The 14,823-nt window shown below is 47.5% G+C and overlaps 1 protein-coding gene across 1 annotated transcript in view; it reads left to right on the forward strand.

The window, feature by feature from the left end:
- Positions 1-12,922, forward strand: part of fbln2 (fibulin 2) — a 50,298-nt gene extending 37,376 nt beyond the window's left edge. The window contains 9 exon segments of the mRNA XM_030092313.1: positions 3,163-3,297; positions 4,634-4,771; positions 5,065-5,208; positions 7,618-7,746; positions 8,003-8,128; positions 8,217-8,333; positions 9,776-9,904; positions 10,010-10,133; positions 11,879-12,922. Of these exon segments, the coding sequence (XP_029948173.1) occupies positions 3,163-3,297; positions 4,634-4,771; positions 5,065-5,208; positions 7,618-7,746; positions 8,003-8,128; positions 8,217-8,333; positions 9,776-9,904; positions 10,010-10,133; positions 11,879-12,239 (1,403 nt within the window). The 3' untranslated portion in view covers positions 12,240-12,922.
- The last annotated feature ends 1,901 nt before the right edge of the window (positions 12,923-14,823 follow it).

Below are 14,823 nucleotides of genomic sequence, written 5' to 3' on the forward strand. Positions count from 1 at the left end.
TCCTCCCCACAACAGGGACAGCAGACGTGTCAGACGGAGGACGTTTGGAGTTTGTCACTGGAGGTTTTTAACGGCGTTACAGAAACACACTCCTCTGATCAGCGCTCGTCCCTCATCACACTCCTGCTGGGGAGGCGCTGGAAGACGCCATTCCTTCACGCTCCCCGCCAACAGAAGGACGTACAGTACGTGAACCCTCAGGAGAACGCCGCCCCCCCCGGGAGGCATGTTTTTAAAGCACTCTGTCTTTGGATTCTGGGACATTTCGGGGGCGATCCTCTCGCTCTGGACGTCCGCCACGCCCTCGGTAATCCCAGTCCCGGCCCATCGGCCGCTCGGCCTGATAAGGGAATGCAGCCGTCTGATAAAGAGGAGCCCCGGTCCTCCGTCTCGGCGCCGGCCGGCCGCCGCCATAAATCAACAGCGCCTGTTTACCGGCCCGCGGTGCCGTTCCGCCGATAAAGATTTAAACATCCGCAACCGTGGGCTTTATTTCAAACAAACATGCACAACAAGCAAAGCATCACTGAGCTTTTTGCCCAGATCTGATTCTCCCAAACTGCCGAGGGGTTTACGGAGCGGCGGCGGCTCAGAGGGGATGTGGCGGTCCTGCCAGCTCTGCGCTCCACAACACATGGTGTGAGCGCCGTGTCAAAACAAACCTGCATTCAGGGAGGCTGAAGTGAAGCCGTTTCCTCTCTTGGTTTGGTGTAAACTTTACTTCACCAAATTAGAAAAACGTTCCCCGAAACATTCAGGACTTTACAGCAGCGGGGAAAATTAAAATGTAGGAGATTCCAGTCAGACGATGCTGTGACCAGAGTCAAGGAAATAATCCTTCAATATCTGTGGATCAATGGACAGCAGCTGTATTAGCCTTAGCATTAGCATTAGCATTAGCATTAGCCTGACTCCGGTGGATTTGGGTGCAGACGGAGCAGCAGCCTCACTTCGCTCCACACCTGATTCTACTGATGCTCTGAGGATAAAAACTCAGAGGAGGATGGTTCCACGGTGGAACCAACAACTGAGAACATTAAAGATGGGGAGAAGAGACGTCTTCTAACTCACCTGGGAGTGTTTTATTCTGCCCGGAGAGAGTTTCATCTATTACAAAAAGAAAAAGCAGAACTCAGACTCCCACCCCCCTCGCCCCACTGAAGCTACAGCCAAGCTGCACTGCTGATGGACTGCTGGCTTTTTGGCTCAGATTATTATGTTCTTGAGTATTTAGGCTTCCTGTAACACGGACCTGATCATTTATGACCCGACTGTCAAACAGCGGTAGCTAACAGGTCTGTAAATGAGACCTCAGAGGTTATTTTTTAGTGCTGAACACGGTGCAAACAAAGCAGCTTATTTAACTTTAACGCATTCATCAGCGGGCTGAGCGCTTCTTATTTACACTTTCTTTTAGCTCGAAATGAGTTTGCTTGAGGAAAAATACATTGATCTTTATACTTTACTTTTAATGAGCTCGAAGTTGTTGTTGTTTTTTTTTTAAGTGAATCACAAAAGAAATTTAGGTTTTAGACTGAAAGATAGTAACTGTAATGAAATCCACAGCCTGGTAGACCTGCTGTAGTGTCTGAGGCGTTGTGAGCATGACGGAAGAATTAATCAGATTGTTTGAAGGGCCTTGTCCTCTGAAGACGGCCTGGTCAGTAATTAATCTCACATTACTGCAGTTTAGTTTCAAAATAACAAACCTGAGCAAATCTAGATCATGAAGTTTTCTTTACCAAATTAAGATTTTATTTTATTAGCATCATCCACACCTGCCTGCGAATCACTTCAGCTGCTTAATGTGAGGAAAAGACGTAGATTTGTAAAGAGCTCCATGTTGTCACATTTGTTAAAAAAAAAAAAAACCCTCTGTTTTTGTCCAGTAACTGAGTTTCTCTGAACTCCAGCTGTTCTCTTTCTGATTCCATGTTTCTTTCGGGGACATTGTTCTTGCTGTCTGTCAAAGGTTTTTCTCTCGCAGCAGCGTTTCTCTTCTCATGCACTGAGAACAGAACTCTCTCCTTAATGAGTGGAATTAGCAGCCAGCAGCTGTTTTCTCATCACCCTGGCTCCCAGTCGCCCTGCTGTCTCCGTCCTGACTGGACTGAAGACGTCGCTCTGTGTCCGCCGGTCCTGATCGGTTTGCTGCTGCTGGATTCCGACTCCTTCAGCTTGAGGTCTGTCTGTCTCTGGAAATGACTGAAGCATCCAGAGAGAGGAAGGGGCAGCTGTCGGTTGTAATTAAAAGGTGTATTGATCAGCGCAGCAGACTGCAGCCCGGCTCAGGCTCATTCTCCTGGTCTGAGATGCTTCCAGGTGGTTTCAGTCGTCAGTGTTCCAAAGAGCAGGCCAGGCTGTCGCGTTTAGTTTGGCACTGAATGTTTTTGAGTTACAGGAACGTTAAACTGAGAAACGTAACTGTATTTAAGAAGGAGCAATAGTTTGTAATTCAGCCTTCAGTTTGTAACGTACGAGAGGCTGAATGATCTCTGAAAACCACATCTGGATTTGAGAACTGATTTTATATGGAAAGACTGAATTGTTACCAAAAAGGAAACGGCACAGAGGGACCATCCATCGATTTGTCCGTGGACTTTCAGTGCTTTCTGAAGAAATGGCTGCTTCTGTCTTCAACATGCGTCAGAGTGTGTGAGCGTCTCTTCACTGCTTCCTGTTGAACACGATTTAAAATCTTTCTCAGCAGCCAGACTCCACCATCCAGCTGTGGTTCTGCAGGTTTCCTCCTGCTAAAGGGACTGTTTCATTCCCTTCATCTCCTCCGTTTGCTCATTTGAATTGTTGTTTTTCTTTGTGAATGTTTTTTTGAAATGATTGTGTTGTGTTTGGCGCTGAATCGAATGTCAGGTTCTTTGTTGTCGTTCGTCTTGCTGTTTGATTTGTTGCCATCTGGAAGTTTCACGATGTGTAAACGCGCCCTGCACGGCCGCTGCCTGCTCTGATGTGTGAATGTGTGTGTGAATGGGTGAATGTGAACTGAATGTCGCTCCCTGGGAGCCTACCAGTGGCGTTCAGAGGACCGGAGCAGAGAGGAAGACCCTCGGAGACCTCTTCGCCTGCCGCGCCGTCACAGCAGCAGAGGAGATGAAGCGGCTTCGCTTTCGGCTCGGCTCACTCTCCTCTCGCCTCCTCCTGCAGACGTGGACGAGTGTGTGAGCGGCGCCCGCCGCTGCCGGCCCGCCGAGCGCTGCGTCAACACGGCGGGCTCCTTCGTGTGCGAGCTGCAGGTCGGCTGTCCTGCCGGCTTCCGGCCGAGGAGCGGAGTGTGTGAGGGTGAGCTCCTTCAGCCAAAGACCCAGAAATCACTGCTTCTGTACATTAGTCCGTATCTGCTTTTCAACATTGATCAGTGTGCTTCAGGGGTTAAATCTCTCTCACTTCTGAAACTCGACTCCTTTCCTTTATTTAAACCTGCCTGGGATGTTTTGTGTGACGTTGTGTCGTGGCTTTGTTCAGAGGTCACTGTGTCAGTAGATTAGTGGCTGTTAATGCCGTCAGCAGGAGCAGCACTTTCTTTAATTATGCACATTTTCTATTACACAATTACAGCTGTTTATTTTTTTATCCTGCAAACTGATTGTATTGTGGTTAATTACAGTCCTTCAGAACGCGCCGCAGCCTCTGGTGTTAAACGTTAATAACACATCTCCTTCTGCACTAAGTCACATTAGCAGAGGGAATCTAATTACCATCACTTAGTTCACATTTAAAAAAACTGCTAACAAGTCCCACATAGATAAACCAACCCAAAGCTAAACCATTATTACAACCAGGACCAAGTGAAACAGCAGCTCAGGCTTCAAGACGTCGTCCAGAAACCACAGCAGATCCCATCTGTCTGAAACCAGTCCAAACCCTGGGAGGTCAGTCACAGATCTGATCAAACCGGGGTGAAAACTTCAGTAAATCGGTTCCAACACAGTCTCCTCCAGAGAATGGAGACTGGAAACCAGTTAAATCCAGTTACACACTGAGCTCAGTCCACAGAACCAGCTGGAAGCCTCCTGAACACAGGTAACAACTCATGGAAAACCAGTGAAGAACCAACCTGAGCGAACTCCAGAAAACAAAGAGCTGCTGCAAACCAGTGAGAACAACCCATAATCCAAAACACAATCAGAAAATAGACTGGGAGTAATTATATTAAAGAACTAAACTGTGATGAATGAGTCTGAAACATCCGATCCAGTGAGCCTGTCAGCTTTACTCCTCCTAAATGGTTTTATTTTAGAAGAAAATAAGAAGTAATATCAAAATTGTTATTGGTTTATTTTCTTTATCTCTACCTTTGAAATGAATGCTGTAATATATCATGTTTTAAATCACAGAATTGTGTAGTTTTGTTCCTTGAAGTCTTTCTTCATCAGTGAAGGTGTTAGTTCATACTTTGAGAATGACCCAGAAGGCCTTCAAAGCTGTGGATTCTGCTCAGCGGCAGGCTGGTTGTCCTTGCTGGTCTTCCTGCAGCGCAGTGGCTTCATGCCTCACTTTTCCCTCCAGGTGAAGCAGAGTGCTGGAGTCTGGAGCCACAGTGCCACCTGCTGGCGAGCTGCAGCAGCTGCTGGAGCCCCCGGTCGGCCCTGACGTGTCTCTTCCTGTCTGTCCTCAGATGTGGACGAATGCCTGCTGGGCAGCCATGGCTGTGGCGTGGGCACGGTGTGTGAGAACACGGCGGGCTCCTTCCTCTGCAGGCCCAAACACAAGTGCATGAGCGGCTTCTCGCAGGACGACCACGGAAACTGTGTCGGTAAGAGAGTCGTTTAGCCCATCCATCAGTCTGAGGTGAATCCAGACACAGTGATGGACTCATGGAGGAGAAACTCAGAAGCAGAAAAGTCATTTCTTCTTACACTTTGTCAGTCAATTGAATTTATTATCAAAAATAATGCAGAAAACTAAGTGTTGTTTAGAATGCTTGATTGTTGGCAAGACGACAACAATCTGAAGATGTTATTTTTAATAAAACTGCGATGGCGAAAGGCTCATCAGCTGCTGTGTGCTGCTGCTCGGAGGCTTGATGCTGTGCGTCTGATCCTGCAGATATAAACGAGTGCAGCGGCCTGAGCGACCCCTGCAGCCCGGGGTCGACCTGCGTCAACACGGTGGGCTCCTACACCTGCCAGAGGAAGACGGTGGCCTGCAGCCACGGCTACCACGCCGGCCCCGACGGCGCCAAGTGTGTCGGTCAGCTCCACCGCTCTCAGCTCTCTGGAAAACAACCAACGCAGAAACCTTGAGGCGCCGTTTAAAACGAGAATGAAAGCAGAAGAAATTTTATGGATCTGAAAAACTTCAAACTCTCATGTTGAACAGGTTGATTCAACTTCTCCTGTGGAAGCTAACGGAGGGACTTTAATGGATGTAACAAGCTGTAAAGATCCAACACATCTAGCGTGAACACACGCTAATGCTAATGCTAATGCTACTGACAGGAAAACTTTTCTTGGTGCTGAATTCGAGTCAATTAGACAGGAGCTTAGTGAAACAGTAACTGAAACAGTGAAAAGCATCCAATCCGTCATCTCTCCTTGTGAACCTTTATGGCGAGTTGTGACTTTATAGCAGAAACAGGCTCCAGCTCCCCCTTGTGGCCTGGCATGCTAACTACACCATTTTCAGGATTTCTGCTGTAAACATGAAACTCTCCTCTGGTGAAAACGCTAACACTTGTTCACTCTTGAAATGTTGTCACGTAAACCGGGCCTTGATGTGGAAGCCACAGTAAAAGTGAGCTCGATTACAAAGAGAGAGAGCGAGAGACAGCAGCTCTGCAACTTTTGTTCTGTCAAAGTAAAACGGAACAAATATTCAGCTCCAGTAAGCTTCATCATCATATTGCTGATGTTATCAGAATCATTGGTGAATAATTTGTCTCCTCCAAAAGTGGTGTGTGAAGTTTATGTCAGTAATATTCTTAGCTAGCAGCCGCGACAACTGAATAACTCCTTGGTGACCTTTGAATAGAATAGAATAGAATAGACTTTATTGTCATTGCACTGGGGGGGTACAACGACATTTCGTGGGAGCTCATGTGAAGCTACAATTCACCTCGATTAAAATGTCAAGGACAGGAAGACTTAGGACAAAAAACATCAGGGACAAAACAGAAAACAACACAGGCATTTGGTGAAGACAGAAAAAAATACAAGGGCAAGTATAATTTGCGTAACCGCATCCACAAGATGCAAGAATAATAAATAACAGTGTAACAGAGTGGTGATCATGCCACATGAGGCACAAACTCTTTAAGTGCGAGGAGGTAGTTGGGTGATTTAGTCCATGGGGGGGGGGGGGGGTTATGGGAGACTGGTCATAAGTGAGTGTGTGTTTCTGTGTCCGTGGGTGTTTGCAGTGCGTACGGCCCAGGGGAAGAAGCTGTTTGTCAGTCTGCTGGTGTGTGATTTTATTGACCTGTAGCGTCTACCAGAGGGCAGAAGGTCAAACGGGGGGTGGGCAGGGTGTGCGAGGTCTCCTGTGATGGCTTTGGTCCTCCTGAGGCAGCAGGATGTGGAGATGTGCTCCAGACTGGGCGGGGTGCTGCCGATGATCTTCTGGGCAGTGGTTATGACCCTCTGCACCGCCTTCCTGTCCTCAGCGGTGGAGCCTGGTTCACACTCAGACAGGACGTCAGCACGCCCTCCACAGAGGAGGACAGAAGGCCAGCAGCAGCTTTGTGCTCAGGTTGTTTTTCCTGAGCACACGGAGGAAATAAAGCCGCTGCTGCGCCTTTTTGACCAGGGCTCTGATGTTGTCAGACCAGGAGGGTCTGCGGAGATGTGGAGCCCAGAAACCTGAAGGTGGTGACAGTCTCCACCTGTTCTCCATTTATGAGGAGGGGTGTGTGGTCCTGTCTAGTCCTCCTGAAGTCCATGATCAGTTCTTTAGTTTTTTGGACATTCAGGGTCAGGTTATTTACTGAGCACCAGGCTGAGAGCTCCTCCACCTCGGCCCTGGACGCTGTCTCGTCCTCGCCTCGGATGAGTCCGACCACGGCGGTGTCATCCGCATACTTGATGATGGTTGGTTGGGTGGGTGGGAGAGCAGTCGTGGGTGTACAGGGCGTACAGAAGAGGGCTCAGAACACAGCCTTGGGGGGGAACCAGTGCTGAGTGTGATTGTGGATGAGTGGTGGGGACCGAGTCTCACAGACTGTGGGCGTCCAGTCAGGAAGTTTTTAATCCAGTAACAGGTGAGGAGGGGGATTTGTAGTTTGAGCAGTTTGGTGGTGAGGATGTCTGGGATGATGGTGTTAAATGCTGAGCTATAGTCCACGAAGAGCATCCTTACGTAGCTGTTCTTGTTCTCCAGGTGGCTCAGCGCTGTGTGGAGTGTGATGGCGATGGCATCCTCTGTAGACCTGTTTGGCCTGTAAGGCAAACTGGTGAGGGTCGAGTGAGGGAGGGAGGGAGGTCTTACAATGATGGTCAGAGCACAAAACCTCCAACGTGAAAAATGCAGTAAGCTGAATTACTGGTTGTATTTCTTCTGGAGACTCCACTCGTCTTTAGATTATCTCTACATACTTTCCACATGGCGTCCGCTGGGGTTTGGACGTGGGTTCCAGGTATCGTGACTCTGGTTCTCTGTGTCCAGACACTGACGAGTGTCTGATGGGGACGCACCGCTGTGGAGCCGGACAGATCTGTCACAACCTGCCCGGAACGTACCGCTGCGACTGCCAGACGGGCTACCAGTACGACGCCTCGCGGAAAGTCTGCACCGGTACGTACGGCCGCCGAGGTCCAGACGGCCCCGCCCACCCTGAAAACAAAGGCTGTGCTCCTCTCAGGACATTTAAACATTGAAGAAATTAAAGCTGAATTAGTGTTTGGCTTGTAGTTGACGGTTTTAAAGTGCTGTAGGCCACAATAGTTCGTTCCAGAGGAGGTTAAGCGGTCTTGCGGTCCCGGGTTTGGTTCTGGGTTGAGCACCGGGTCCGGGCCGAGCCGTCCGGTGACTGCTGCCTCCGTCCTGACAGATGTGAACGAGTGCTGGCGCTACTCCGGCAGGCTGTGTGCTCAGACCTGTGAAAACACCCCGGGCTCCTACCGCTGCGCCTGCACCACCGGCTTCTCCCTGGCCCCCGACGGCAAGAACTGCGAAGGTAAACCCTGAAGTAGTGTTATCTTTAACAACGTGGCCGTGCACGCCGAATCGCACGGGAGGCCCTGACGCCTGGTCTGCTCACCCAGATGTGAACGAGTGTGAGAAGCAGCCCTGCAGCCAGGAGTGTGCCAACATCTACGGCTCGTACCAGTGCTACTGCCAGCAGGGCTACTCCCTGAGGGAGGACGGACACACCTGCCAGGGTACGCCGCCGTCCGGGCGCCGCCGCGACAGAAACACAGTCCTGAGGAGTCTGCTGAACAAACGCCACACCACAATAAAACCCGTCTAATGCGACCTCTGAATCCAACACAGCTCTAATGTATTTAATACTGGGACCTCAGTTATTTACAGTGAAGACAAATATTCACTTTGCAAAGATGAGTTAGAGAAATAAATTAGTTTAATAATCTTTCTTTAGGCCACTTTCACTCTCATTGACAGTGTCTATTATCTGTCTGAGAGAACCGGATGATGAATTTTTACTGGTCAGTGGTTTTCAGCCTTCCTTCACACTGACTGGAACTAACTTTATTCACTCACCGTTTGGTGTATTCATCTTATTTCAATTCAGTTTGAAGGTTGGGTAACACTTTATTCGAAGCACCCGGTATAACACATTATAAGTAGTTATAAACAATCATAAATGATCCCAATGCTTTATAACCCACTATACAGCATAGGGTTAGGGTTAGGTCCTGGCATTGTGATCATTTATGAGTGTTTATAACTATAGGTATACAGTGCTATAATGTACTTATAATGTGTTACACAGGGGTGCTTCAAGTAAAGTGTTACCGAATGTTGAAACAGCCAATCAGGGAAATAGGTCTAAACCTGCCAATTCCACATGTAATTCATAAAGAATAGACTTTCTGCAAATGTCTGGTTTGGCTCGCAGCAGAACCTCAACATGTGCTGCACATGACGGGAACTGAAGCACGCTAATAACGGAGAGCCACTGTGATCAGTTCCATCCCATCTACACTGCCCTGGATCTAACAGACATGAAGAGCTGCAGAGCTGCTGTCTCTGTCTGGAGGAATTTACCCCACAGGGTTTCTCTACCTTTCATTTCTAATATGAAATGAGTGTAAAGAGGATGAATCAAAAGAAGACTGTGTAAATGAAGGTTTTTTTTTCTTCAACTTCATAAAGACTCAAAACTGAAGATTTACGTTAAGTGAGATAACTAAAACATGAGTAAAAAGCTTCATCATGGAATAAAGTATCTTCTGCCAGCCAAATAACAGATCAATTTTCACGTTTCACTTTTTTTTGAATAATTAAACAAAAAAATGTGACACAATGTTGTAAAAATCTTCTGTTTTCAGAGAAGAAATCAAGCTTTTTCTTTTTTTCATGCATGCAATAAAATACCCCCACAAAAAACAAACAAAAAAAATCAACAAGGATTTTGGGGCCAAATCAGAAGCAAAATAAATAAAACAATTGAAATTTTCATGAATTTATGAATGAATTTGCATTTACAATATTGATAAAATACTGATTTTTATCGCTGTAACTATACTCAAACTTTTTTTTTTTTAAGCTTGTGTAGTTATTGCCTATTTAAGTGTGTGTGTGTGTGTGTGTGTGTGTGTGTGTGTGTGTGTGTGTGTGTGTGTGTGTGTGTGTGAGACAGACATCGATGAGTGCTCGCAGGGCCTGGGCTCGCTGTGTGCCTTCCAGTGTGTGAACGTGGCCGGCAGCTTCCGCTGCTCCTGTCCTCCTCAGGGTTACGTCCTGTCGGCTAACGGACGCTCCTGCACCGGTGAGGCTCCTGCCGGGAGGCGCCGAGGGGCAAACCGGGAGGAAACTGCCCTCTGATGTGTGAGAAACAGTCCTACTGATGTCCTGTTTCCACTTCTCCGTCCAGACGTTGACGAGTGCGCCGCAGGAAGCCACAACTGCTCCGCCGCTCAGACCTGCTTCAACCTGCAGGGCTCCTTCAGGTGTCTGTCCTTCAGCTGTCCCCCCAACTACAGGAAGGTGTCCGACACGTAAGGCCCTCTCCACCCACCCCGAGGCTCTCTTCACCTCCACATCCAGCTTTCACCACCTCTGTATGTGATTAGTGATTCCCACAGCGTCCCCTGGTGGTCCACGGCGGTACTGCAGAGGGGAATAATTAGCTCATAAAAGGTTTTCTTTGTAAATGTGGTTGGTATTATGACCAAAAAAATACATATTTCTGTTGAAAAATGATAATCCAGGTGATTAAATTCTACCATTCTTCATTCTTATCTGACTGATGTTCACCAGTTTGATGTTGAAGTTAGTTTCTCCTTGGGAGGGTGGCTCCCTGTGACCTAAACTCCAGCTGGCTGTGAGTGTGAAGCAGACTTCATCTCTAGACCGCAGATATAAAGCTAAATGAGTCTGAACTGGATCAGCACAGAGAAATGTGGAGGTTCTTCTCAGTGTCGGGGATGAATACTGTGAAATAACTCCACTCTTCTTGAGTTTGACTGTTTGGTCGAGGATGGACTGCTGTTTTCTGCAAAAAGTTTTGTGGGGTTTTTTTTTTCTTAAAAATCAACTAAATCAGCCAGAAACATGAGTTTCTACTGTTCAGTTTATTTTGAAGTTTTTCTGCCCTCTGACCTGAAAGGGCAGACTCACTACTTCACCTGGTGGCACTAAGAGGTATTACAAGGCAGGGTGGGAGGCCGTTTTGCCTCTCACGTCACTTCATAACGTCTCAGTGGTTCAGGGGAGTTTAGGAACAGAAGGAAACCGACGTCTGCGTCTACGATGTTCTCAGGAGGAAAGAGAGTGAATATTTAGTGAAAGAATCAAGATGTAGCCTCTACGATTGACTGAAAACAGTGTTTTGGCTTTTTTTTTCCTTTTCTAAAAGGTTTCTAAAATGATTGTGTTTATGACGTGTTTTGTTTTATTATACAAATACGGTTTTAACGTGCATTTTCAACCGAGACGGCGGTTTGGGCTGCTTTCTGTTGAGTACAACGGGTTTCATATTGTCTACCGGGGATAACGACAGATCTGGCAACCTTCTCCAGCGGACTGCAGAGACACCGTAGGCGGTGTGAATCACAGTACTGCGGTAATTCCGTTCCATAGACGGAACGCAGCCGGAACGGTTTTTCTGTTGTACTGGATTTTTCTGCAGGCCGTACAAATCACTGACTTTCAGAAGGAAGACCGACTCTCCGCCATGCTCGATGTGCGCGCTCAGAATAACAGTTCGCGTCGTGCGTTACGGAAGCCTCACACGGACAAAAGTGCGTCAAACGAGGAAAGTTGGCTCGACCCAGGGAGCAACTGTGTTCTCACTGCATCTAAATGGAGCCGGGGTCGACCTCTGACCTCCTGCTCGAAGCGGCCCTGGCTCGACCCAAAAGTAAGTCGAGCCAATGTGAAAAATGTGTTCACACTGCCGCTCCCGGCTCGACCACGGGGGGCTGCTATGTCAGTTAGGTCGAGCCAAATACCTGTGGTGTGAACACAGCCTCAATTCAGAGGAGAGAACGCTGTGAAGGCCGAGGCCGTCTGCTCCTCGTCAGGGTTCACTACCCTGAATATGTCTCCACGTACGCAGATGATGGTGTGAAGTAAATGCGAGAGCATATTCACTTCGTTGAAGAGTGAACAGCATCAACAATCTGCTTCTGTCGATGTTCTCGCTCACGTACAGAAATATTTCCCGACAGTCGTCCTCTGCACTCCACAAGTTCTGATGAACATCCTGAAACTGAAGTTCCCTCCTCTTGTTCCTCCGCAGACGTTGTGAGCGGAACAGCTGTCCGGTGAACTCCCCGGACTGCCAGAACTCTCCGGTCCGGATCACCTTCTACCAGCTCAGCTTCCAGACCAACATCGTGGTCCCGGCCCAGATCTTCCGCATCGGGCCGTCTCCCGCCTACTCCGGCGACCACGTGGCCATCAGCATCGTCGGGGGCGACCGGGACGGCTACTTCAGCACCCGCAAGCTCAACGGCTTCACGGGCGCCGTGTACCTGCAGAGGGCGCTCCGGCAGCCGCGGGACTTCCTGCTGGACGTGGAGATGAAGCTGCTGCGGCAGGGAACGCTCACCTCCTTCCTGGCCAAGATCTACGTCTTCATCACGGCCGCCGCCATGTGACCAGCGCACGCGCGCACGCACACACACACACACACACACACACACACACACACACACACACACACACACTCGGACTGGACGCTTCATATGGTGCTAAACCTCCACTGCGGCACATTTTTTTTATATTTGGGCTTTTTTTAACTTGACAGAAGGATTGTGTAGAACGTTGCCATCGAAAGGACTATTTAGTTTGTGTTTGTTGAACTTGTTGAACCAGAAATACTTTGTGTCTGTTTGTGCTGAACCTTCATGTGTTTCTTTTTTGTTGTTGTTGTTTTGATTTGATTTGTTTTATAAAGTTTTAAGTGACTCTAAATTCTGGGTTATCAGTTACAGTAATGGGTTGTGGAAGAGACGGACACACACAGTTACATTAATGCACATGTTAGAATCTCTCGTCCACCTCATAATCAGGATTGTGGACAGGAGGAGGAGCTGGAGCAATCGGAGAACACAGGGAGAACTCAGCCACTTCCCTGGCCCAGAATCTAGTCCATATTTATAATATTGTCTGTTTTATATCAACATTCGGAATGCAGTTTGAATGAAATGTCTCATTTCTTAAGCTTTTGATGTATCAAGTTTGTTCATGAGCTGAAAGAAGTGTTGATAGACCAAGACATGTTAAACGTCACTTTCGAATAAATCTCTTGGCTGGTTAATTCATTCTCTCCCCATTTTGTACCTGAGGGGGGAAAAAAAAGTATTTGGCATTAACAAATCAATGGAAACGTACTACAGCACCCTCTGGTGGATGCTGGACGGAAAACACCAGTCTCCACCACTGCAAATCCAAAGCAAAGCAGTCATGAAAAAGTTTTCATTTGAGGTAACATTTAAAGGCGCTATCCACGATTTTAAGTTAACCAGGAAGAGAAAAATGCTTTTTACATCATGTACTACGAAGTCCATGCTACATTTCTGTGAAAAAAACCCCCACATTGATCAGCGTGTTTTAGATATCTGGCCCCGCAAAGCGCTGCCTGAGGATTCAGCGTGACGACCTCTCTGCTCCACTGGCAGCAGCAGGGGGGGCGGGGCAGGGCGGGGGCGGAGCCAGGCCGTCTTCAGCGCGTGCACGACAGCGGTGAAGGAGCGACAGGGAAATGGCTGTACCTCCACTTGCTGTTACAAATTCATTTTTGCAGCTACTTTCTGCATTGAACATGTGACAAGGTAACATCTGGTTAACTGAGACGAAGGGGCCGTTTATTTTGAAGAAAAAAGAGCCGAAGTGGCTTCTGCTGTGTTTCCTCCGGAGGATTGTGCACGCGTATGGGATGTGCATGTAGCGTCGTGCACGCTGAGTGGGAGCAGAGCGGAGGGGGAGGGGGAGGGTTTTCTCAACGTGAGGAACCAGTCAGAGAGCTCGGGGGCGGAGCCAACCTTTCACACTGAAGTCAGGCCTCAGAACTGTGCAGAATCACAAACAGCTCCTTTAAGTGTTATTATTGTGTGACTCTGTCCTCATGTGCATAGCAGCACACGATGGATCCTGTACGGTGGCCCAGAAGGGTCAATATACAAGTTCCATCACAAACACATGATCCAAAGACACCATCACGGAAGTTACTCAAAGTCGGCAGGCGTTATGAGATGGTATCGTGTGTGTGCGTGTGTGTGTGTGTGTGTGTGTGTGTGTGTGTGTGTGTGTGTGTGTGTGTGTGCGCGCGCGCGCGTGCGTGCGTGTTTTTCTATACTTGTGGGGACAGGAAAACCTGCACGATGTGCCTTGTGGGACCTTTTTCCGGTCCTAATGAGGGGAAACAGTGTTTTCTTGACCATGTTGTTGTTACTGAAAACAGTAAAAGGTCAAAAACATTTCTTTAGGGTTCGGCTGTGTGGTGGTCTGGGTTAGGGTTAGGATAAGGGTCAGGGTAAGGGTCAGGGTTAGGGGCTAGTAAATGCATTATGTCAATGAGTGTCCTCACAAGGATAGAAATACAAACTCTGTGTGTGTGTGTGTGTGTGTGTGTGTGTGTGTGTGTGTGTGTGTGTGTGTGTGTGTGTGTGTGTGTGTGCACTACAGAATTACATACATTGGAGGCACATGGCGGTCGCATTGAGGTGTCTGTATAAAATGTCTGTGCTGTTTTTTTTCACTGATACGATAAAAGGGGAAAGTTGTAATTGTTAGAATTAGCCTCTCATCCAGCAGGGGGCGCTGGTGAACAACACATTATTCTTATATATAGACGTCTCAATACTGCTGGACCATAACCCAGCCTCCATCTCCATACCTGCACCTGAAACTCCTTTCACTGATCAGAAGCAGCTTCAGGTACACAGACAAAGATATAAACTTTGCCCAACAACCAATATTGGATTTATGAAACCTTTATTATGTTAGTGAATATTATTATTATTATTATATAATATATTATTATTATTATTATTATTATTATTATTATTATTATTATTATTATTATTATTATTATCATTATTATTATTATTATTATAAGGCACATTTCACAGTATTTTTCAAAGCTAGAGCACTTTGGACCAGATCTGAAACCATAGATTGTTAATATAAGTCTGAAACCAGCATACTGGACTTCTCAGATCTGTACCAGATGATCCTATA

This window comes from Salarias fasciatus, chromosome 5, assembly GCF_902148845.1.
Source record: "Salarias fasciatus chromosome 5, fSalaFa1.1, whole genome shotgun sequence".
Taxonomy (NCBI): Eukaryota; Metazoa; Chordata; class Actinopteri; order Blenniiformes; family Blenniidae; genus Salarias; species Salarias fasciatus.